Raw genomic sequence first — 26,029 nt, 5'->3', positions numbered from 1 at the left:
AGGGAACATTTCAACTAACTAGTACCTTATACAAGGTGACAGTCATTTAAAGCAATTCTTTCAAATTAACTCCTTCCTGCTCAGTCTCCTCTCTAAAGTGCAACTACTTCAGTGTGTTCAGGTATCTGGGCCACGGAGGGCAGTGACGCATAGACTTCTTGGGAGGCAATGTGTAATGGAACTATAGTGTCAGGGGTTAAAAATACTCACTGAGCTGTTATTTTCCATTTGCCCCTCACACCCCAAGGTCCATTCTCTGCCCTTCTCTGCCATGTTCTGTGCCAAAGGAAGCTGACCTCAATGGACTGTAGCAACAGGCTTTCTTGCCAGCTGGCATCTGGCTGGGTCTGGCTAATGGTGGGCACTGGCAGGAGATCAGAGAGTGGGAAGAGAATGAGATATACATTTTACGCCCCTGTCTCCCCCCAAGATGTGTTGCATCTAGGCAGAAACCACATTGTGGCCGCAGCTCCTATCAGGCAGCACCTCTTGCACTGCTACAGCTCTTGCTGGGTCCCAATAACATCGTTTCTTCCCTTTGCCCCTTCAGTCTTAAGGATGACAACAGCTCCCCATGGTTCATAGTTTCCAAATGCCTCACCATCACTTGTAGGTTCCCTTAATCCCACCTGCACCGCCATGAACGGTCCCTTCATTAAGCTCATCTCAGCTAAACCCCTTGAGTATGTCATCTGTTTCCTGCCAAGACTCTGACTCAAACATTTATATCACTTCCACAAATTCCATCCCACAGGATTCCAGAAGGTTCCCTAGCCTGAGGAGAAATCACCTAGTCCAACTACCTTTTCTAAAGAAAGTAATCTGCCTTTTCTCAAACACTTGACATATTCTCCGTACACTAGGCTCTTCTCAATTAAGGCTGAATTACTCTGTCTACACAATAAAAATGAGGTCTGAGCCAGTTCCATTTTTGTTTTACCTGTTCTTTTCATCTTTCTTGGGGAAAGGGGGATGCTTCAAACCCAATTACATTGCTCCCGTCCCAGGGAGGTATGTTCAACTTGCCTTACCTTAAACACTGAGTCCAGTTTCGTGGGGAAGATAATACTTGACATGAATTCATCATCAATTTCTTACTATCTCTTATTCCTATAGTATTCTCCATCTTGGTGATAGGAAACACCCACTCCCAGAGTGTTCATCTCAAAATTTTCTCTTGTCCTCACCCACACATGTCCATTAGATATTAAGTGCTGTGGGATCTACTTCCTGAATATCTTCTTTGAAATTCATCCGTCTGCTTCAGCCCCATAGTCACTACCTTAGTTCAGGACTTGATCCTCTTACACCTAGATTATTGAAATATCTGTACTTTCGTCCTATTCTTTTTCATTCTTCTCACTTTAGTCAAACTGATCTTTGAAAAAACACAAATATGTTCGTGTTACTTCCCTTTCAATGGCCTTCCTTTAGGATAAATTCCAAATTCCTTATCCTGGTGTAGAAGGTCCCACAGGATCTGGCTAGTATTTTCCTTTTCAGCTTCAGCTTTTGCCACCTCACGTTTTATACCTCTATTCACTGTTCTTGTGATGGGGCCATGTTTTTTCATGTCTTCATGCCGCCACTTTCCCTGCTTCCTTGTCTAGTACACTCTTTGCCTTTGCTGAAAAACTCCCCCTATTCATCTCTCACACTCATCTTAAGCCTCACCTTCTAGGAAGCTTTCCCATGAATCCCTTCACCCCAAGTCGATTTAATAACTCTGCTATGTAATCCTTCACCCCCCTCCTCTTCACTTACTAGCACTTAACACACAGTTTAGCGATTATTTATCCACATGTCTGTAAATACTCCCAAACTATTCGTTTTAGGGTGAGAAACTGTATCTTTACCCTTTTATCCCCAGTACTTAGCACAGAATGTGGCATATAGTAGGATGCTCAAGAAATATGTCATGGATGAATGATTAAATGAATGAATGAGCTCTTAAATGGAGTATATGCTTGAATTCACTTACCTACATAAGGTCGATATAAAGACCCTCACCCTTCTTGCAAAGGTATCTAATTAATGGGGCCAGCTTTTGCCGTCTCTTTTTCCCGGTAGGGCTATACCCAAGCCACTCTGGAGTGATTAAAAAGAGAAATAGATGAGCTGGCCTTTTGAGTCATAGGCTCTCCCTAGTCCCTAAAGCTATAGTTATGGAACAATAGAGCTCGCCTGAATTAATTGGGCAGGAGGGAGTGAGACAAATTCTGTCCCTGGGAGACACCAAGTTCTTCTACACCATCCGTCAGCCTTGAGCACAGATGGGATGGAGGCCAGGCCTAAAAATACATCAGCCCTAGGTAACATCAGGGCTGTGTTTTTTCATGTCTAACTCACCCCAGATGGAGGGAAAGCATTTGACGAGCAGCCTTTGAAACAGGCAGAGAAGCTTATAGCATGCTAGGAATGACTACAGGGGCAAAAGGCTACTGTGTATTTCCTAGTCAATAAAAATAAACTCTGATAGAAATTTAAATAAGGAGCCAGCAGAAACATCCTTGTCACCATCATTGTGAATTCATGTTTATTAAGTGCACAACAAATGCTAGTCTCTGCTCTGAACATTTGATGAACACCTTTTCTGTATCTATATGGGACTAGGGAATACTTGCCACTATTTTGATGTCAGTCACCCACCAGAACACAAAATGAACTCTTATGAATATTCTAAAGCATAATGAGGAAGGGGTCTTAGACTATATGCAAGCATCCTCGATTAGTGTTTTCCCACTGAGAGTCACTGTCCTTGCAAGCTTCCCCACAACTGGAAAGAAAGAGAAGCAGGAGAAAAGAGGAATAAGTAAGGTATAGTCCTGAGAAATTCACAAAAATTTGAGCAGTGGCACTCCATAGCTATTTGGAGATGACAATAAATACCAGGGGGAGGGCCATACAAATGGAGCGGTAGGAACCAGCCCTGTCCATCTCCTGGTCCCTCCCTGCACAAGTGCTCTTACCCAGTCCTTAAGCTTTGGGGTAAGCGATAGAGAGGAGCTGTAAAACTCTGAAGAGCTGCTTGATTGTGCAGTTACCTTTCAAGTGAGGATCTTCTCCTCATTTTGCATGAAGAAGCACTTTGGGACTTGGGAGCTACTGGGTATTCACCAGCTAGGTAAACATTTGAGAGAATCATTGTTCTTGATGGATTTTGTAAATAGCCACTGACCCACTGGCTTAAGGGAAAGTGAAAATGAATGACTGGTGAGTTAAAAAACATGCAAACACTGGGCTAGACTACTGGCAGGTGGGTGGCAAGTGGCCGAGTCCTAGTACCTCTTTTTAAGTCTCCCTTCCCTCCTTTTTCCCCACCCTCACCAATCTTCTGCTAAAGCTCAAGGCTTGAGGCAGTGGTCAAGCTCCATGGCATAAGAATTGGTATTCCTCATGATGCTCTCCACCAACATGACAGGCTTGGGGTTTCTTCCAGCAAAGCAAGAGAGCCAGGTACAGATCAACATGGCTGCAGCTGCTCCACCTCCAGCACAGTAATAGGCCCAGCCAAGCCGACAGGTACCTATAAGAAATGGACAGAGACATGGGGGTTAGGTTGTCGTCTCATACATTCTCTTTGGGATATTAGGGTTAAAGTGAGAGTAGGAAACAATGAATGCAAGTGGGATTCCTGTTTCCTCCTTTCCTTCTTTGCCGATGGTGGTATTTGCTTTAGCAAGAGGTTATAAAATTTTATTCTGTTACAGTAGGAACTGGGGGTGATGTGGGTGGTGGCAGTGGTGGTGACGCTAATGACAATGATGACAAGAAAAACTTAATCAAGCGTCAAGAACTATGCTAAGCTCCTTAGACATATACCTCCTTGATCATTACAGTAACTATATGAGATAGGTACTCTTATTACGCCTATTTTATACAAGATGAGGCAACTGAGGCGCAGGTTAATTGTGAAAAATCACACAGCTAGAAAGTGGTAGAGTCAAGACATAAAGCCAGGCTCCTCTTGACTCTAAAGCTCCACACTTTTAACCACACTGACATACTACAGTGCATGGAATGTTTTCAAAGAGCTATATCCTGCATTGTCAGGAGCTTTGACAGGCAAAATCAAATTTCTTGTCGCTTAATACATGTCTCTATCCTAACCTAGCCTTTCAACATCCAGGGAGGAAATACGCATTGGAATCAAGGCCAAGCTTCTAAGGGGGTAGTTTCAGTTTGAGGGGTAATGGGAAAGGTTACCTGCTCAAAAACACCCACCCCACCACCTGCCATTGTATCAGAGGTAGATTGCCTCCTTTGAAGTATTTATATTTTGTTCAGAGATCCTTCGGAAAATGTCAGTGCCCAAAGAAAGAAGGAGAACTATTATTTCATGAGGGATCGGAGTAACAACTAACTGTTAAAATCAAATGCTTAAGCAAAAAAGACTCCAGAAATTGAGGTAGATGCCTAGCAATGCAAAATTCCAGAGGGGTCCTGAGAAAAGAGGTAGGCAGCAACCTTCCCCTACCTCATAATCTTGCAGAAAGCTAGTCCTGACTACAGTCTGTCAGTTGGGGATGCCAAGCTTGACATTCATGACATCCTTTTTGGTGAGGAAGATTGGCCCTGAGCTAACATCTGTTGCCAATCTTCCTCTTTTTGCTTGAGGACAATTGTCCCTGAGCTAGCATCTGTGCCATCTTCCTCTATTTTGTGTGTGGGATGCTGCCACGGCATGGCTTGATGAGCAGTGTGTAGGTCTGTGTCCAGGATCTGTACCCACAAACCCTGGGCCACCAAAGTGGAGTGTGTGAACTTAACCACTAATCCACCAGGCTGGCACCCAACTTACTTTTTAATAACCGATTATTTCTGTTCACCTGGTGCCCATTGAACCTTAATATTCCTTGTTGTAATTGACTGGTTGGCATGTCATATAAACAGTCTAAGACAGCCCCAGGTTAGGCTGCTTTGTTTTTCCATTCAGGCCAGGCTAATTTATCCCAAATTTCCCACTTAAGAAATACTCTTTTTACGACCAAGTCATCACTCATGCTGTCTCTCCTGCCAGAAACAGCTTCTTTCCTCTTATTCATATCTTCATCAGAACACTATTCAGGACTCAGCACCTCCAGTAAGCCTTCCCTGATTAACCCCAGTGGGCTCTAGTCACCTCAAGCAAGCAGCCCTCCAGAAATTTGTTTGTGCCCCTCTTACATAAGTGTACCTGTTGGGCAAAATGTTGGGAGGAAGATTTGTGTATCATGTACTTTTTATCTGCCCTTTACTCCCTTCCAGATTGTTGCCTCAACAGTGTAGACATATTTGTTTCTTTCTTGATAATTCCTCCCACGCTCTGTCAACAGTAGGCGCTCAGTATGTGTGATTTAGCCTAATGATACTTCAAAGATGGGTACACTTGCATTTTCAACCCTCAACACCCAAACCTATAGTTTAAATTTTGAATTAAGGTTATAAAACCAGCTATAGTAGTATTCTGTTTGTTTCAAGAATGTACTATGGTCCTTCTCACCATAAGGCCTATATACATTCTGTTCCTTCTGTCTAAATTGCTTACTGCATGTGCACGTGTACACATACACTTCTTACCACTCTCTTTGCTAGTAAATGTTCAATTATTCTTCAGAGCTCGACTCAATCATTAATTCCTCAGTGAAGCCTTCCCTGACCTCCCTAAGTCAAATTCCCTCATCAGAGGCCTTCATTAGCACTGTGTACCTTTCCTTCTGTACTTGAATGAATGAGTGAATCCCTTATCCTTTCCCATGTCAAGTGTCAAATCTTAGTCCTTCGAAGGAGATAGTACTTTACCAATAGACTGAGGCAATCATATAACTTCCTGAAGTCCCGTGGCCCCACTCAAAATCATGCGGAGAGCCAGACTACATTAGCTCTGGAAACAACGCAATCCTCAGAGAGAGGGGGCGAATTTGAAAGAGAAGCCTTCCTAAAGAAAGGAATCCAACTATCTACGAAGTCGCCTCAACATGAACAACAATGATGGATTTCTGAGAAGAGTAAACTGAAGAATAGCACACTGAAGCAAGCGGCCAACAGATCTGTACCACCCCCACCTCATCGCACCTCTGCTTAGACACTCACTCGCTCACTCGGAGTAGGAGGTTTTATACAATTCTTTCAGTTTCAGAGAGTGAAAACTCTGGAGACAGACAAACCTTCAACTTCTGCCTTCCTTGGGAGGAAATCTGCAGGCTTTTTTGCATCCACTTCACAGACAGGAATGCGAGGCTCAGGTGACAGCCCTAGGAACTCTCTCAGAAGCAGAGAAGTAGAGGCAGGGATCCAGACCAAGTCTCTTCACTCTCAACCCAGTGATCTCATCTCTACTGGTTTTCTCATCCTCCCAAAAGCCATTTTCTTCCTAGAGAAACCTTGACCTGTAAGCCCTAAAGAGGGGATTCCTAAATCAATTTGTAATAGCCTTCTTGAGCTTCTCCCCCAGCCCCTCTAACCAAAATCTCCTGTGCTCACATGGCTGAGTAGACAGGATCCAGCTCCAGCATGGGCCCACTATCAAGCAACTTCCTCCTCTCTGGCGTGCTCCCAATCTAGTCTAGAAAAGGCATCAGAAGTCTCATTCTGTTTCTTCAGTTTCCTGTCAGGTCATCCCCTCATTAGAGTAGCAGGGATATTCATATTAGGTACATGCACCCTGGGACCAGGGAAAGACTTGTTTCTAGAAATGAAGGGAATAAATGCATAGCAAGCCATTTCCCCAAAGCCCTAGGCAGGCAGAAAGCTGACAGTGTGGGCAGGTCCAGAGTGAAGAGCTGGCTAGAAAGACCTCAATAAACCTTACTGAAGTCAAGTCAGAACCAGGTATTGCTGGGCTAGAAACCAACAGCAAAGTGCTCCCATTGCCACCCCAAGTGCACTCTGTGTTTCCTCTCACGGAGACTCCTTTTAGGCCACTGAATGGCATCTAAGCCTCAGGCTGCTGCCACACTGGAAACCAAGGAGAAATAGAGCGAGTATATCTTCTATCCAGCCCACTCCCCACAACCCTACCTGTTATCTGAGGGAATAGAGAGGTTATATCACTAGCATTGCAAAGGGAAAAAAAGCACACCTTTTAAGAACTACATTTCCAAGTTGAGAGCTGCTGTCAGTACTCACCTACTCCACAGAAAGCTTGGACACTGTTCTGATGGCCTACAGAGGAACTCATGTTTTCTATGGGAGGATGAAAAGCAGAGACCAGTGGCAATGAGCTACCCCCTTTTACCTCCAATCACCTTTTATTGAAGTCCCACGGACCATCAACAATCCCTAAATCCTGTTTCCTGAAGTACTGTTGATCCTTCTATTCATTTGACAAATATTTATTAAGTACCTACCATGAAGCAGACATTTTGAATACATCATTTCACTTGATTCTCACAATAGCCATTATTATTTCCATTTACAGCTAAGAAAACTGAGTCTCAGAAAAGTAAATTACTTTGCCAACTTACAAGTGTCAGAGTTGAGATTTGAATGCCAAAAGTGAAAGTCCATGGTCATCCATTTCAACCATGCCAGGAGAGCGGAGCCAAGGATACAGGTTATTCTGGTCCAAGTTTTATGGGAAAGTATGATGCCTTCAACTACTCACTTTACCTTTCTGGGTCTCAATTTCCTTTTTGTTAAGTGGAGGAAATTTTCCCAGAGAGATTTCTAAAAGCCCCTTCCATTCAAATTTTCCATTCTACTATAAATGAGAGAAATTTTTAAGAGACATACATAAAATACGACAGGAACATCCAGAGAAAGGGGAATCATTTGTAGCTGGAAGAATTCGGGCTCAGGTGAGGTTTTATACAGGAGATAGCATTTCAACCTGACTTTAGTAATGGGAAGTGGGCACTCTAGGCAGTGGGAGTGCTTGGTATGTGAAAAGTTATATAAGTGAGAAAGTAGACCACGTTTCAAAAACAGCACTCCAGAGTTGTTTCCGAAAAGGAGTTGCAGTTGGCAAATAATAAGCTGGATCTAGACCAGGAGGAGCCGTGAAATCTGTCATCTTTCCCACAGGCAGTGTGGAACAATGGAAAGTTTCCAGTCAGAAGATGATATGATAGAGCAAGGTTTCTCAACCTTGGCACTATTGACATTTCGGTCCAAAAAATTGTTGCGTGGGGGTGTGGTGGGGAGGGTTGTCCTGTGTGTTATAGCAACCTGGCCTCTACCTGCTAGATGTCTGTAACTTATCCCTCCCTCCCCCGAGTTGTGGAAACCAAAAATATTGACAGACGTTGACAAACATCCCTGGGGGTGGGGAGGGTGGATTGCTTCCCATTAAGAACCACTGAGTTAGAGGTATGATTTGGGAAAATTAACCTAAAAGTTCTGTGTAAAAGGAATTGGAGACAGTTGAGTGCTATAGGCAGAGGCTAGTTAACCAGAGGCCAGGGATGCTGTTACACATCCAACAATGCATAAAATAGCCTCCCACAACAAAAAATGATCTGACCAAATATATCAACATTTTTGAGGTTAAGGAACTCTGATCTAGGCAAACACTAGATATTTACACTTTGAATTACCTCCAAAGTGAATCTTGACAACTGAAAGATTAGCCCAACAGAATGGAATCTTATCCCTTAAGGACAGCTGTGCATGATTCCTTATTAACCTGAGAAGCTGGCTGGAACTGAGGCATGGTCGGCCTTGAGAATTCTAGTATGCTGGCCCAGGGAAGCCAGGGAAGGTCAAGGGGCGAGATCTCACGAGGTATTAAGGAGGAAGCACTGATTCCCTGGGAATCAGGAGACTGGAGTCTTTGAAGAAATCTCCTAAGCCCGCGGATCTCAGCTCTCTAACCCTCAAAATGGGAGAAAATCATTAATTACCTGCCTAAAGGCAGAAAAATAGGACCGGATAAGTTCTTAAAGTCCCTTTCAGAAATTGCCAGGTTCACTGCTACTGTGCATTTCAGATTGAATTCACTGACTCTGAGCCTCCATGCTAGAATTTTCCAAGGCCTGTATCCTCAGAAAATACTGCAGTGAGCTGACATCACACCTGGAGATTGTCTCTACATACATGCATAGATGTTTGTGAAAAGAAAAACTGGATGGCAGGATAGGCTGAGAGAAGAGGTCCCAACCACAAATTAGCTTTATGCAAAGCTTCTAGATGAGGCCTGAGATATGCCTGTTCTTTTTGTACTCTTCTGTATCATTTCTAACACCCTATCTGTGAGTCATTCTATTCCAGTGTTGAATTTGCTGTGACAAGATCCCTCATAAAAGTTATTAAATCATCACTCAGCAGTGAGCCTGACATTTAAATCAAGACACGTTGCTTTTATTCCAAGTTGCAAATCAAATTGGTTTGGAGTTTGACTCTATTTCCTTTGATTCAGCATTAAGTTATACCATTACACTTCTGCTGTTTAGAGAACAAATTGTCACTGGCTACTAAACTGCCCTCCCTGGAGTCCCAGCCCTATACACTCAGGGATGTGGTGTTTGGCCAGCTCTCAATGGATCACGATGAGCTACTGGGAGGAGTTAGCCACAAAACAATGCTTTTGGTGAGGCCATTGTTGTGGCTGTCAGGATTGGGAATCAGAGTAAGAATGAGTCTGACAGAGAGGCTCTCTCTGAAGGGGTCATGATCAGAATGCCAATTTAAAAGCCAAGAATGCTAGAAAACTAATCCAAAGAAAGGTGTCCTCCTTGGAGGAACAGGAAAAAGGCACAAAAAGAGAGTGAGCCCACTTTGGAAGACAGTTTGATGATTTCTTACGAAACTAAATATACTCTTACCGTACGATCCAGCAATCATACTCCTTGGTATTTACCCAAAACAGTTGAAAACTTATGTCCACACAAAAACCTGCACACAGATGTTTATAGCAACTTTATTCATAATTGCCAAAACTTGGAAGCAACCAAGATGTCTTTCATAAAGTAAATGGATAAATAAACTTGGTACATCCAGATTATAGAATATTATGCTGCACTAAAAAGAAGTGAACTATTAAGCCATGATAAGACATGGAAGAACCGTAAATGCATATTACTAAGTGAAAGAAGCCAATCTGAAAAGGCTACATACTGTATGATTCAAATTATATAACATTCTGGAAAAGGAAAAACTATGGAGATAATAAAACGATCAGTGGTTGCCATGAGTTGGAGGGTATGGGGAGGGATGAATAGCCAGACCACAGAGGATTTTTACAGCAGTGAAAATACTCTGTATAATACTATAATGATGGATACATGTCATCATGCATTTGTCCAAACCCATAGAATGTACAACACCACGAATGAACCATGAACTATGGATCTTGGGCGATTATGACGTGTCAATGTAGATTCATCAATTGTGAAAAATGTATCACTCTGGTGGGGGATGTTGGTAATAGGGGAGGCTATGCATGTGTGGAGTCAGAGGAGTTACAGAAAACCTCTGTACCTTCCTGTCAATTTTGCTGTGAACTGTAAACTGCTTTATTAAAGTCTCAATTGAAAAAAGAGAGAGTGAGATTAAGTCTGTTCTTTGGGTTTCTCAAGTCTCCCCTTTTAGAGAATCAGCTGATGGAATTTTAGGCCCCCAAAAGGTTGGAGGAAGAGACAGGGAAGCAGGGATATAGCAAGTATGGGGATATATGACCACTAACACCTCCAAAACTGACTAGGGCTAGATGACATGCAATGAAACTTTCAGATCTATGAAGTTTTGATTTGATGCAAATGTTGCCAAAACTCAAGTTCTGAGACCTAATACTCCAGAAAAAGGCATGCCAGTGACGTAAGATCAATGGTAAGAAGCCCTGGGTATTAGTGTGGTGGAGAAGTCGCTGATGGAAGAGAAAAGTATTGTGAAGTAGCTTTGAGCTTTGAGGTAGGACAAGAAGGAATAAAGTTGTTTTAGGAATGTAAACATCTCAGGGGCATAGAGAGGGGACTATATTCTTATAGAAAGCTGAGATCCAAATTCTAGGAACTCATGGAGTCAGGATATTGGGAGGTGATTCAGGTAGAATGCAAGGAGAACAATGTTAACATCTGTTTTTCCATCTAATATTTTCCAATAGCCAGGAAATTTGAGAGACACTGCTCTAGCATTAGATAGGCAAAATAAGGGACGGAATGGCCCCAAGGATGGAGGAGGATCTGCAATGGGAACTAGCATATTGCCCTTAACCTCACCACCTAGAGCAGAGGGACAGGACAGATATGCAGAGATGTCTGTCTGGGAGCTGCTTAGGGGGCCTTCAAAGCCTTCAACATATCAAACCAGGGTGCAAAACCCTCAGGGACAGGGAGATAACCAAGATTTCTTTGGGATTCTATGGAATAGAGAGATAAAGGACTAGAGAGAGATCAAAGAAGAGAAAGAAACTAAAGGAGGGTCAATGGGGCAGGTGGAAGAGGAAGAAAAGAAAGGCAGGGGGAGTTTGTTTAGAGGACATAAGGAGAAGATTAGAACACTAGAGAACACGGTGCACAGCAACTGAGGAGCAGGGAGAGATTGAGCTCTTCAATAGACCTCTTCCTTATAAGGGTGTTATTTTTCCCAAGGAGACCCAGCTCAGGAAAACCAGCTGCTCCTCCCATCATTGTGGCACCATCTAAGCTTATGAAACCAGGCCTGCAACCCACCTCCCAAACTGCTGTTGGTGTGCGTGGTGGGGGGAAGGGAGAGGGCTGGTTGCTATTTGCTTACTTGACATATTTTTGCCACAGAGACCTGAATTTTGTGTTAAGCAGGCAGCAGGGGTTTGGAGGAAGCTGGTGGTCCCATCTGTTCAGAGAGATACTGCTGACTTTAGGGTCTCCATTTGTAGCAGCATAAAAACACTTTCAATGCAGCCAAGCCAAATGAGCAGAGAACTTTCTCTGCTAGGTTCAGCACAAATGAATAATTGTCAAAGATAAAACAAAGCCCAAGACTTCAAGGGCAATTGCCAAACACCCTACCCAAACACCTCACCATGGCCCCCAGTAAAAAGATAGCCAAAGACATGAGAACAGCTCTCTTCTCACTCTCCAGGCAAGGCATGAGTGTCAACAGGAGCCTAGGTTGAAGACCCAGAACCTACTGGAGATTCCAAAAGCCTATCAGGCTCCCTTGCCAAGAAGATGGCAAAAAAAAATCCTATGAAAACTTCAGTAGTTCAGGTAAACATTTTCTTGTTCGTAGCCATTTTGGCTTAGTCACATATGCTAAGGAGGTAGGACATTCTGAGTTTCCAACTCCATCTTGGTCCAACCCAATGTTCTAAAGGGTAAGGGCACTCGCTAGGAAGTCCGGGAAGCCCTCAGTAAAGAGTCAAATCCTTATGGTGCCAGAGACACCCTGATTTGGTTGATTTTTTTTTCTCTCTTACACACATTTCCGCCAAGCAAATTGTGTCCTTCTATTGAAAACTTCCTCGCACTACTGAGCATGTGCTTTTGTCCTATCCTCATATTTTGCCAACCAGTCTTTCCAATTTATATCATTTCTTATATAGTTAGCCTGAGTTTTAGCTACTCTGCTCGTCTTCTTCTTCAGTGGGAGGAGAGGGGGAGGAACGATGTCTCAGGCCAATTTAAATCGTAATTCTGGGTCTTTCTCAAGATTGCCCGCTACCTGTCCCTGAAAAATACCTCCATGTCACTCTGTGCTATCCTTTGTACAACTAGATTTAGAGCAACTTCTCAAAAGAGCTTTAGGAACTGCTGTAGACTGAATGTCTATGTCTCCCAAAATTCATATGTTTAATTCTAATACCCAATGTGATGGTATGTGGAGGTGGGGTCTTTGGGAATTGATTATGTCATGAGAGCATAGTCTTTTTTTTTTTGAGGAAGTTTCGCCCTGAGCTAACTGCTGCCAATCCTCCTTTTTTTGCTGAGGAAGACTGGGCCTGAACTAACATCCATGCCTGTCTTCCTCTACTTTATATATGGAACGCCTACCACAGCATGGCTTTTGCCAAGTGGTACCAAGTCCACACCCAGGATCCGAACCAGTGAACCCCAGGACAACGAGAAGCAGAATGTGCACACTTCACTGCTGTGCTACTGGGCCAGCCCCAAGGGCATAGTCTTAATGAATGGGATTAGTATCTTTACAAAAGAGACCCCAGAAAGCTCCCCTACCCACTTTTACCATTTGAAGACACAGCGAAAAGACAGCCATCTATGAATCAGGAAACAGGTCCTCACCAGACACTGAATGTGCTGGCACCTTTATCTTGGACTTTCCAGCCTCCAGAACTGATAAAAACATTTCTGTTGTTTATAAACCACACAATCTTTGGCATCTCTCATAGAAACCCAAACAGACTAAGATGGGTACTCTCCCCAAAGAGACAGGTCAAAAAACAGCTAACCAAGTATTGGACTTCTTTGACTCAGCAGGAGCTCTCTAGGATACTTGACCTCTAAGAAATTGGCCCATCTCCTCTAATATCTGCTCAATAGACCTCTGCTTGCATCTACTTGGACTTTCTCAACTACTTAAGTCTGTAACTGGAATAGTATTAGCTAATATTGGGCAAATGCATCTATGTGCCAGGCATTTTAAACATATTTTCACATAGATAAGATCAACAAGGAATGAAAGGGAACCAGAGACGAAGTGAAACAAGTAAACAGACTATTTCTGTGACAAGTGCTATGACATAGGGTGATGCAAAGATATAGATAAGGGGCATCAAATTCAATTTAAAGAGGACAGGGAGTTTTCAAGGAAAATTAGGAATCAGCTGGGTGAGATGGGGAGAAGGGTATTCCTAACAAAGGGAAGAACACAGACAAGGTTGCAAAGGTTTGAAAGCACATGGTGTTTTCAGGGTGGCTGGACAGGAGAAGAAGCTTGAGTGGCTATGCAAGTGATGACCAGGGTCCCTATAGGCCATGCTAAGGAGCCTGGACTTTATTCTGAAGGCAATGAAGAACCATTGGTAAAGAATGGGAGTGACATCAGGTTTGCATTTTTGAAATATCACCTTGGCCACAGAATGGAAGACAGATCAAGGGAGTGGGGTGCAGTATCTTTGAGAATAGGGAGAGAGAGTCAGAGGCTGTTTTCTGTAATCCAGATGAGAACTGATACTAAAGGAAAGAAGATAGAGTCTGGAGTTCTCATTGTGTGCCTTGGCTAGTAATATTTATTCCTACTGATGATGACATCATTATGGTTTGAGATTGACATTATTATAGTTATATTTGTTAGATGTCCAGTTTTTAATATATATATCACATCTCCCCAAATAAACTACAAGCTCCCTGAAGACTATATTCTTGAATTCTTTGAATTATGTACAGCACCTCATTCAGCATCTTGTATACAGTAAGTGTCCAGAATATGCTTCCTGAGTGACTGTTATCTATTTTCAACATAATCTTCAAATACTTACAAATGTTAGAAGACCAGACTTGGTAGGCTGACCTACCTCAAGACTTAAGAGGGAGAACATCCTCATTCCAACCATTGACTTAGCCCCATACCAGCAACACCAGCTTTGAGAATCAGCTGTTTCTATCCACGCTCTATTGGCCAACAGATATAGACCATAGAAATTTTCCTGGGGTCAAATGTCCTTGGGTAATAACTAATGCCACAAATAACATCACCCAATATGTGTATAGCACTTTACGAATTACAAGGTACTTTTTTCATCCATTGTCTCATTTAATCCTCTTTCATTTGTTTTTTCATTCATCAAGTCCCAGCCAGAGGCAGGAATATTGTTATAGAGGAAGCAATTGACCATCCAGATGCAGTTCTGACCAAGGTTCCCACTTAGTCAGATGGTAGAGACAGGGTCAGGCCTGGGTGTGCTCAGGAAGTCACGTGGTTCAGGGAGAAGAGCCTGGGATAAGAGTTACAGAGAACTATGTTTGAAACTATGCCCTGTCATTTACAACTGAACCTCTAGGCAAGTCATTTGACCTTTCTGAGTTTCAGCTCCCCCTTGGGTAAAATGGAAGTGACACCACCTACCTCACAGAATAGCTGTGAAGGTCAAATGAGATGACACATATAAAGCACTTAGCACAGCACCTAGAATGATCAATACTTCTCAGCTCCATTTTCTCTCAGCTAAACACTTTTTAACTATTAATTAGCAAAAATATCTGGGGAGAGCTTTAAAATACAGATTCTGAGGCTCTGCTCCAGATCTACAGAATTATTTTCTCTGGAGACAGGGCCAGACAATGCTGATGCACAGTCCAGTGGGGAGCCACCTGAACCAAACCATATCATTAATCCAAACTGGTCAACATTTACTGAGAATCTACAGTGTGCTTGATGCAGTGCTAGGGGCTTTCACTTGAAAGATACATTTGTCTGAAATTTCTCCCAATTCTCCTTGGTGGGGCTTGGTGAAGGTGGTTTGAAAAAGTCGTGTGACACAGCACACAGACATATCTTTGCACCCTTGTCGCTCTAACTTTGCAAGAGAATTGCTCCTAGGATATGCAGAAGTTGTCCCTGGTTTTCCTCTGGTTCCTTCCTTTGAAACCCATTTCACTTTATGAAAAAAAACTTCTAGGGGGTTCCGGCCCTGTGGCCAAGAGGTTAAGTTTGCGCACTCTGGTTCCGCAGCTCAGGGTTTCCCCGGGTGGGATACTGGGCGGGGACATGGCACCACATATCAGGCCATGCTGAGGCGGCGTCCCACATGGCACAGCCAGAGGCACTCACAACTAAAATATACAACTATGTACTGGGCGGGGGGGTTTGGGGAAAGAAAAAGAAGAAGTAAAAAAAACGGAGATTGGCAACAGATGTTCACTCAGGTGCCAATCTTTAAAAAAATAAAAAAATAAAACCTTCTGGGTCAATCTATAATAATAACAATAATAATAATGATAGCAGTTATTAATAACATTTATTTAGTGCAGTCCCTGTACTAAATGTTTTAGGTCCGTCATTTCATTTCATCCTCACGAGAGCCCCCGTGAAATGGGTGGTACAGAATTAATACTCCTATTTAAAAATGGTTTCTGTTTTTAAACAAAGGATTAGGATACAGGATCATTCCAGAACAGACAGGGGAAGACAAACACTCACTAAAGGTGAGGGGGACAAAGAAAGCTGACGCTGAGGTTTATAGAAGGAAATAGAGTGGAGGAAACGGAAGCAAGGGAATTAAGCGAGAATCACACTCTTTGACCTGAGGATCAGAGGCAGGACTGAGAAAGCAGCCTAGAACAGAATGAATTCTCCTGACTTTACTGCCATCGCGTGGTGGTCTGATGTATAGACAACCGTTTCACAATTGTTTCAGTCAGTGAGGCTACTAGACCCTCTGCAAAGCACCAGATGGGGAAATAAGGCCAAGTAAAGCAGAGGACCTGCCCTTGAGGCTTTTATAGAGACTTGTCTCCTTCTAAAGTCAGCAGGCTGGAAGTCATCTGAGGGATCAGCCACTCCAGGGGTCTTTGTCTCACGCGGGCTATTTCAGGAAAGGCAGAAATGTTTATAAGCACCATCATTTTTTCTATTCAAAATGAAAATAGCTTAGCATCCCATGGGATGTATAGAGTCTCATGACTTTAAGTTTTTCCTATTTTTAGTAGAAGATGGTCAGTGAGAAAATTGGCACTTAATTTTAGCCACTAAAATGATAGGGAGGAGGAATCTAATGTTGGATCAGCTTTCTCATCTTTTACCCCTTTCGCCTCTAGGGGCATTGTTGTCATAAGCACATTTACGTGCACTTTGTCATTTCATGGCCTGAACAATCTCAGAAGGTAGATAAAATCACCCTCACTTTAGTCATGGGTAAATAGGCTTATAAAATGAAATCTATGTGAAATCTAAAAAAGCCAAATTCATAAAAAACAGAGAATAAAATAGTAGTTACCAGGGGGAGGGTCTTGGGGGACAGGACAGACGTTATTTAAGGGTGCAAACTTGCAACAAGTGGTAATAAGCCCTAGAGATCTAATGCACAGTGAATATAGACAACAATATTTTACCATAAATCATCAAACTTGCTAAGAGACTAGAACTTAATTATTCCAGCCACTAAAATGAAATGATAATTATGTAATGGACTAGAGGTGATAATTATCACTACAATGACAATCATATTACAATATATAAATGTATGAAATTAACATACTGTACACCTTAAATTTATACAGTGTCATATGTCAAATGTATTTCAGTAAAAAAGACAAAAAAAAATAAAGAACAGAAATGACTTGGCTGTGGTCACACAGTAAGATGACAACAGAGCCACCTACAATTTGTTCATTCCATTCAATGCAGCATGCATAGAGCACCAACAGTTTGCCAAGAACCAGGGACATGCAGGTGAATTGAGTTGCCCCCTGGCCCACTGAGTTTCCACCTTAGCTCAGTTTCTCCTCTGAGTAGAGACTCCTTTCTGTGTGGACTAGGAGAGCAACTGAAAAACCTTCAGCAACACCTGAGCCACGAGTTTTCTAGAAGCACAGGCTGCCCAGGGCATTCTAGCTGATGCTGCCCAATGAATGAGTTGCTTTGGGAATACCTTTGACCAATCCCTGCCCCCTACTGCCATGGGTGAGTGATGCTAAAAGGCTCCTCTCCTGTAGGAGGGCTTCCTTAAGTAAATTGGTTTGTTTTTTCACTATCCTTCTGGTTTTTAAGAACAAAATAGATAGATATGGAATTAAATCAAAGATCTCACCATAAAGGTAGGCAGGTCACAACAGGGAGCTAGGCAGGTATCTGGGGCCTCTGGTTGCTCATCCGTCTAGGCCAATGCTCTCTATGCAAAAACAGGGAAGCCAAGCCTCAGTGTGGGAAAGTGACGGGCCCAAGCAAGCTTAGAAAAATGAAAACCTAGCTGTCCTGATACTCAGACCAGGGCTTGTTCTACCACATTCTGCTGCCCCTCTGTGGACATGAGACTGTATTAAGCTGCCTCATTGTGCTCTGGTGAGCACAAGAAAACAGACTGTCAATAAAGAATGAAACTGACAGAGAAGAAAGGTAACAGGAAATGCCTGGAAACTGAACCCATAAAGGCCAAACCCCACCGTAAAAGGCTTTGAACTGGCAAGAATGAGAGGAAATGATGGGAAAACAAAGGAAATGGGCCTCTGAGAGAGGAAACAAGGGAAGCACACACAAGGCCTTTGGGTAGCCTCTGTAGCAGGCCTTTGTCAAGTTGAGTGGGTCCCTCTCTCCCGCCCAAAAGCCAAGCTCAGGGCATCCTTTCCAAAGAGGCTCTTGAAAACTGGGCTGACTACCCGCTAACAACAAGTTACATTTAGTGCAGCCTATTGTGCTAATGCTTTGTACGGATGTATTATTTCACTTGATCTTTTCGATAACCTTATGGAGAAAAAATATTTTTATCAAACTCCATTAATGAAAACACGGAGAGGTTATGTAGTGTGCCCAAAGACGCAGAAATAGTAAGTGGCAGGGCTCAAATTTGAACCCAGGTCTTTCTACTATTAACCTATGTTTTTATCTATCATGTTGTATATAGTGGCTTCTTGCTGTAATAGGTCCTTTTTCTGAAAACCAAAATACTAGGAACATTTTCATTTCAACAACTGGTATTATCATAATGATGATAATGATACCAGACAACAACTATTGACCGGTTGCTATATACCAAACACTGTACTAAGTGTTTTGCATGTGTGGTCTCATTTAATTTTCACAAGAACTCCATGAGGTAGCAATAAGCTCCCAAATGCTGAATAACTTGTCCAAGGTCACAGAGCTAAGGAGGTAGCTATGCTAAAGCCCACTTTGACAACTAAGCTGTCCTCCCATGGGTTCTTCCCTGGTTCCCACTGTTGTTGATGCCAATTAGAGGCTTGGTGAAGGGTAACTAGGAAGTGGAGTTAAATGCATCGTTTTAGTGTTGGACTAAGAAGGATTCACTTGTGTGGGATCAAGTCCATGGAATCTTCATTTTATGGCCAGAGTCCAATTAACAACCACACAAATACCTTTCTCAGCTTAAATCTTTCATTTATTTAATTAAATTAAAGAGTGAGAAAGTTTGCATTTGACAAGGCTGTTGCTGGGAGCCTTTGACTTTCTCCTTCTTACTGAATGGGTGATTCATTCAACAAACAGATATTGGATTGCCATTGAGCGCCACCTACAGTGTGCATGAGAATCTGGAAGCTAGTCCCAAGTTCCTAGTTGTGGGGCCTTGAGAAAAACCACCTGCCCTTATTGGGTCTCACTAGCTATAAATGAGCACACCGATGGATCTGCAAGGTACCTCCCATTGTAGGTTTCAGTGCAAACTCATGATTAATGTTTGCTTTTTTATCTGTTTTAAATATTTGATTAACTTCTTATTTATGTTTTTATTAAGATATAATTAACATATGAGATTATATTAGTTTCAGGTGTACAACATAAGGATTCGATATATGTATATATTGTGAAACAATCGCCACAATAACTTTAGTTAACATCCATCACCACATATAGTTACAAATTTTTTATGATGAAAACTTTTAAGATCTACTCTCTTAGCAACTTTCAAATACGCAGTTCAGTATTATTAGCTATAGTCACCATGCCACACATTACATGACTTATTTATTTTATAACTGGAATTTTGTACTTTTTGACCCTCCTCACCCATTTCGCCAAACCCCCACACCCTGCTTCTAGCAACCACCAATCAGTTCTCTGTATCCATGAGTTTGTTTTTTGTTTGTTTGGTTGGTTGTGTTTTCTAGATCATACCTTATTTGTCATTCTCCGTCTGACTTATTTCACTTAGCATAATGCCCTCAAGGTCCATCCATATTGTGACAAATGGCAAGATTTCCTTCTTTTTTATGGCTGAATAATACCCAATTGTATATATTTATAGCACATTTTTTCATCTGTCCATCCATAGATGGACACATAGGTTGCTTCTTTGTCTTGGTTAGTGTAAAAGTGCTGCAGTGAACATGGAGGTGAATATGTCTTTTCAAGTTAGTGTTCTCATTCCCTTAGAATAAATATCTAGAAGTGGAATTGCTGGATCTTCTGGTAATCCTATTTTTAATTTTTGAGGAATCTCCATGCTATTTTCCATAGTGGCTACATCAATTTGCATTCCCACCAACAGTGCACAAGCGTTTCCTTTTCTCCACATCCTCACCAACACTTGTTATTTCTTGTCTTCTTGATAATAGCCATTCTACCAGTGTGAGGCAATATCTCATTGTGGTTTTGATTTGCATTTCCCTGATGATTAGTGATGCTAAGCATCTTTTCATGTGCCTGTTGGCTATCTGTATGCCTTCTTTGGAAAGTGTATATTCAGATCCTCTGCCCTTTCTTTAATCAGATTGTTGGTTTTTTTGCTATTGAGTTGTGTGAGTTCTTTATATATTTTGGATAGTAAACCTTTATCAGGTATATGATTTGCATATGTTTTCTTCCACTTGGTAGGTTGCCTTTTAATTTTGTTGATGGTTTTATTTGCTGCACAGAAGCTTTTTAATTTGATGTAGTCCCACTTGTTGATTTTTGCTTTTGTTGCCTTTGCTTTTGAAGTGAAATCCAAAAAATTATTGCCAAGACTGACGTCAAGGTGCTTACCACCTGTTTTCTTCTAGGAGTTTTATGGTTTCAAGTCTTATGTTCAAGTCTTTAATCCATTTTGAGTTAATTTTTGTGTATGGTATAAGATAATGGTCCAGTTTCATTCTTTTGCATGTGGCTGTCCAGCTTTCTCAGTACCATTTATTAAAAAGACTCTCCTTTCCCCATTGTTTATTCTTGGTTCCTTGTCATAAATTAATTGACCATATTTGCAAGGGTATATTTCTGAGCTCTCTATTCTGTTCCATTGATCTATTTGTCTGTTTCTATGCCAATACCATACTCTTTTGACTACTATAGCTTTAGAATATAGTTTGAAATCAAGAAGGTTGATACCCCCAGCTTGTTCTTCCTTCTCAAGATTGCTTTGGCTATTTAGGATCTTTTGTGGTTCCATACAAGTTAATTTCTTCTTTAAATGAAGAAAAAGGAGAAAGAGAGTAAACTCCCTAAACTGCTCAACTGATGACTCTGGTGGGTGAGAGCCAGGTAAGTAATCTTCCAGGGGGGTAGAGCAGGCACCAAGGGAAGATGGACAGCAGGGGACCTGGAAGATGAACTGGGAGACCTGAGAGGAGATCCCGGAAACAGGAGAGGAGGTGGAAGGGAGGAGCTCAAACTTTTAGGGGGCACGGGTTTTGAGATTTCTTTTGCAACCATAAGTTTTTGTTTTGAGAGCTGTGTCTTCTCCAACACCCCTCTGATCTTTTATCCTACTCCCCCCCAACACACACACATAATCTCTTTCTCTCAAGAAGAGAGATTCATATAAGGAGTACATAAAAAGTAGATATCCTAGAAAACCAGAGAGAAGCCCTAGGTAGACTGTATATAATCTTAGAACACGTGGAACACAAAAACATTTGTATATCTTTCTTCTATGATCAAGTTTAGCAAGACAATTTAGGTGCCCTTATTACTGCAAGTCAAATCTAAAGGCGCTTTAAAATTTCCCACACATATCCATTCCACGGAGGACCTCTTCCAGAATCCCATCGGGTCTAGCCACTGCATTATTTATTTGTGCTCTGATTATATTAAAAGATTGACAGAGGACTCAGGCTGAAGGTGGGGGTGAAGGAGACAGGATGCAATACTGGGTACTTTCCATGATGTTTCAGAAACATTTGTTTCTGAAAACAGTAGAGCTAAAGTGTATCTTAAGAAAAAAATTCTCAAATGACTCAGGACATACCCTTGCCAATGGAGAGGGAAAAAGTCATTGTAGCACACACAGGACAGTGAATTAGGAGTTAGGCTCCATTCACAGTTCTGACTTTAACTTGCTATGTGACCTTACACAAACCACTTCACCTGTCCATATCTCAAGGTTTCCTCATTACAAAATTGGCATATTATTATCTGCTATGCATGCACTTTTGAGGATCAGATTTGATGATATTCATGAGAACATGTTGCAAATGTGATCCATTGATAGACAGCACAAACCTTACCTTCGAATTAAGTGATATTGATAGCACAATGGTTTTATAAGCTTGCTTAAAAACAGCTATGTCCAATTAGAAGTATTTAGAATCTCTAAATTCTCGATGGGGCTTATTTGGGCTTCCACTGTCTATGGGCCATTGGGTATGAAGAAATTCCTTAATGGTTTTGTGAATCTAAGAGGATTTTGAAAATCACAGCAAAGCCGAAATATGTGTATTAGGAAGTGAGTCGAAATCTCTGTTCAGGGGTCATATTCATCGCACCTTCACTTTCCCGAGGACTTGCTTTTTCTGTGTCAATCTCTCTCTACTATAGGATCATTACCATCATCATTCAAGTATTTGGCCATCTTAGAAAAAGCCTCTCTTCAGCCTACATTCTCTTTAAGCTACTGCTCAGTTTCTCCGTTCTCCTTCATTGCAGAACTTTTTGAAAGAATTGTTTACACACGCTGCTTTCATTTTCCTTATCTCACAATACCTCCAATATCTATAACTCCAAAACTGCTCCTCTAGGTCACGTTTGTCTGGCTGATTCCAGTGGTCACTTCTTTATCCTCATCTAGCAACTTGCAACAGCATTAAATACAATTGACTAAACTCTCTTCTTTGATGCACTTTCTTTCTCTTGGCTTTTGTGACTCCACACTCTTAATTTTCTTTGTCTCTCTGGCTGCTCCTTCTGAGTCTCCTTAGCAGGCTCTTTGTTCTCTACAGGGAAAAATAGCAGCTAAGAGCACAGACTCTCAAGCCCTGCTGTCCAATATGGTAGCCACTAGTCACATTGTGGCTATTACATTTAAATTAATAAAATAAAATAAATTAAATTCATGAAATTAAATAAATTAATAAAATTAAATAGGTATTAAATAAAGTTTAAATTAATAAAAGTAAATTAAAAATTCGGTCCCACTAACCTAACATTTCAATTGTACAAACACCACACACGGCTAGTGGCTAACACATTGGACAGTGAGACACAGAACATTTCCATCATTGTAGAAACATCTATTGGATGGTGCTACCTAGACCAGACTTCTAGAATTTGAATCCCAGCTCTGCCACTCTACCAGCTGAGTGACCTTGGGCAAGTTACTTAATCTCACAGACAAAAATCCCTGCCATCATAGAGTTTATGCTATCCCTACAATGGAAAAATATGGCATCCCTAAAATGTAGGAAGGAGATCTGTAAATGTTGATAGCTCTCCGAGAGATATCAGTAAGTGAAAAATGCAAGGTGCAGAATGGTATAGCTAGCTAAATATCTAGATAGTTAGATAGATAAGTAATATGACTTTGGTTGGACAAAAAAATACACGCATAAAAATACATATTTTTGTATTTATTAAAAGTTCTGGAGATGCAAATCAAAACTACACTAAGATATCACCTTACACCCATTAGAATGACAAAAATAACCAAAACAAACAGTAACAAATGTTGGAGACGTTGTGGAGAAAAAGGAACCCTCATACACTGCTGGTGGGAATGCAAACTGGTGCAGCCACTATGGAAAACAGTATGGAGATGCCTCAAAAAATTAAAAATAGAAATACCCTATGAGCCATCCCACTACTGGGTATCTATCCAAAGAGCTTGAAGTCAGCAATTCCAAAAGTCCCATGCACCCCTATGTTCATCACAGCATTATTTACAATAGCCAGGACGTGGAAGCAACCTAAGTGCCTATCAACTGATGATTGGATAAAGAAGATATGGTATATATATATATATATATATATATATATACACAATGGAATACTACTCAGCCATAAAAAAGAATAAAATTGTCCCATTTGCAACAACATGGATGGACCTTGAGGGAATTATGTTAAGTGAAATAAGCCAGATAGAGAAGAACAATCTCTGTATGGCTCCACTCATATGAGGAATTTAAACATGGAGACAAAGAGAACAGATTAGTGGCTACCAGGGGAAAGGTGGGGTGGGGGGTGGGCACAAAGGGTGAAGGGGTGCACCTACAACACGACTGAAAAACAATAATATACAACTGAAATTTCACAAGATTGTAACCTATCATTAACTCAATAAAAATTAACTTACATAAAAAAAAGTTCTGGAGAGATACAAAAGGAATTTAATGGTGTCTTTGGGGAATGAGATTGGGGTCAGAAAAAAGACTGACTTTGCATTTTCAACCTTTATGTACTGTTTTATTTTATCACATACATAAATTACTTTTGATTAAAAATAATAATCAAATTTATATGTATATGATTTGGCATTTTCTGGTTATCCACTGTTGTATAACAAACCACCCCCAGAACACAGCAGGTTAAAACAATGACCATTTTATTATATCTCATGACTCTGTTGGTCACGATTTGGTCAGGGCTCAGCCAAGCAATTCTTCTACTCTGATTGGTATCAACTAGGCTCATTCAGTGGTATTCAGATGGCTAGTGTGGAGGGTTCAAGATTGCTTTACTCATATCTCTGGTGTCGTGGCAGGAACGGCTGGAAGTTTGAACTCAGCTGGTCCTCTCTCTGTCTCCAAGTATCTCCAGGACTTTCCATGTGGTCTCTCCAGCAGAGTAGTCAGACTTTTTAGATGATGGTTCAGAGCTCTAAGAAGCCAACATGGAGACTACAAGTTCTTTAGAGGGTAGGCCTAGAACAAGCTTGATGTCACTTCTGCCATACTGTACTGGTTAAAGCAGTTATAGGCCAGCCCAGATTCAGGGGATAGCAGGTAGAGATAGACCTGGCCTCTCTATGGGAAAAGTATCAAAGAATTTTTGGCTATTTTTAATCCAATACAGACATGAAGATTTCTGCCTTAATACAAGTTATATACTTAATAATTCAGGTTATGACTAAAAATCATAACTGTGGATGGTTCAGGATAACTTGAAAGAAAACCTAGGGAAAGAGGAGTTGAAGACATGAGTGTGACCCCTTCACACTGGAGGCTGCAGGATGCCATTCAGAGCATCAGAGAAATCTCTTTTACTTACTCTCAGAATCACCTTGGCAGACTGTCAATACCTGCTTCTATTGTCCTTCCTACCCCTTCATCTCTCTCAAGCAAGTCAGGGTAAGAAACTTTGTTCCCTGAGTACGCTCCATGTCTCTCTTGGCTCTGTGAATCTCCTTTCCCAAAATACAGAGCACATAGTGGGATATAGAGCCTACAGCAGAATCAAAGTAAATGTCGTCAATTGATATTCTACTCCCCAATGCATTTTACTCTGCCATATTTTAAAGAAGGCCATCATTTAAGTCAGACACTGTGCTAGGTACTTTAATATGCTTTTTATTATTTCATTGTAGCAACAACACTGAGACAGATATCATTATTATGCCTAGTTTTACAGAGAAGGAAACAGACACAGACATCAAGTGAATTTACCCCATAAAACTACATAGGTGGCAGAGCCTGGATACCAACTGAGATCTTTGACTCTAAAGCCTATGAACTTTCAGTATGCCATGCTGCCTCTCAAAGAAAAAGGCACAAAAGTCTGTACACTGGACATTCAGAGTTCTTTTCTCCCATTTCATTCATCCTTTTATACAATATCTGAGGTGTGCCAAGGATGGTTCCACACTGCCAGAATCTCCAGAGATTAAAGAAAGATCTAAGGAAAAAGGCTGTACTTCTAGTATTGGCATTCCCAAACCTTGGTATTCACAAGCTTGGTATTCCTAACACATCATAAAAAAATTCCTTTTAATTCTACTACATGTTTTGCTGCTGCTACTGGTACCTCTATTTTGCAAGGGTTAATACAATTGGCACTATCATGTATGTTTGAGCAGATGACCAAAAAAGGGTCAAGGATGGCACAGATTGTCTCTTCTTTTCAGCATTAACCAGAAAGGTGCTAATATGGAGGCATGTAATTTGAGAATATGGACAGGAAATGTGGGCCTCAGAGGGATGAGAGAAACTTAGATAGTTGGAAGAATACAAAGGTGGTTCCAAAAAGGAGCTATGAGGGCTTGACTCAAGCAGGCTTTGGCAATCCTTTCCTCCTCCCTAAGGATCCACAGAACAACAAAGTGTCCAGTGCATTTTACATTAATCAAATTAGAATCATAGCAATTCTTTCTACGAGG

The 26,029-nt window shown here is 41.4% G+C and overlaps 1 protein-coding gene across 1 annotated transcript in view; it reads right to left on the bottom strand.

The window, feature by feature from the left end:
- Window positions 1-3,344: 3,344 nt before the first annotated feature.
- Window positions 3,345-26,029, bottom strand: part of LHFPL1 (LHFPL tetraspan subfamily member 1) — a 36,615-nt gene continuing 13,930 nt past the window's right edge. The window contains exon 3 of the mRNA XM_046672713.1: window positions 3,345-3,526. Coding sequence (XP_046528669.1) covers window positions 3,345-3,526 — 182 coding nt within the window. The remainder of the gene's footprint in view (window positions 3,527-26,029) is intronic.

The sequence above is a fragment of the Equus quagga genome, chromosome 10 (genome assembly GCF_021613505.1).
Source record: "Equus quagga isolate Etosha38 chromosome 10, UCLA_HA_Equagga_1.0, whole genome shotgun sequence".
NCBI classification, from domain to species: domain Eukaryota; kingdom Metazoa; phylum Chordata; class Mammalia; order Perissodactyla; family Equidae; genus Equus; species Equus quagga.
The sequence above is the reverse complement of the archived record's forward strand: the minus strand, read 5'-3'. Positions and strand labels throughout refer to the sequence as shown.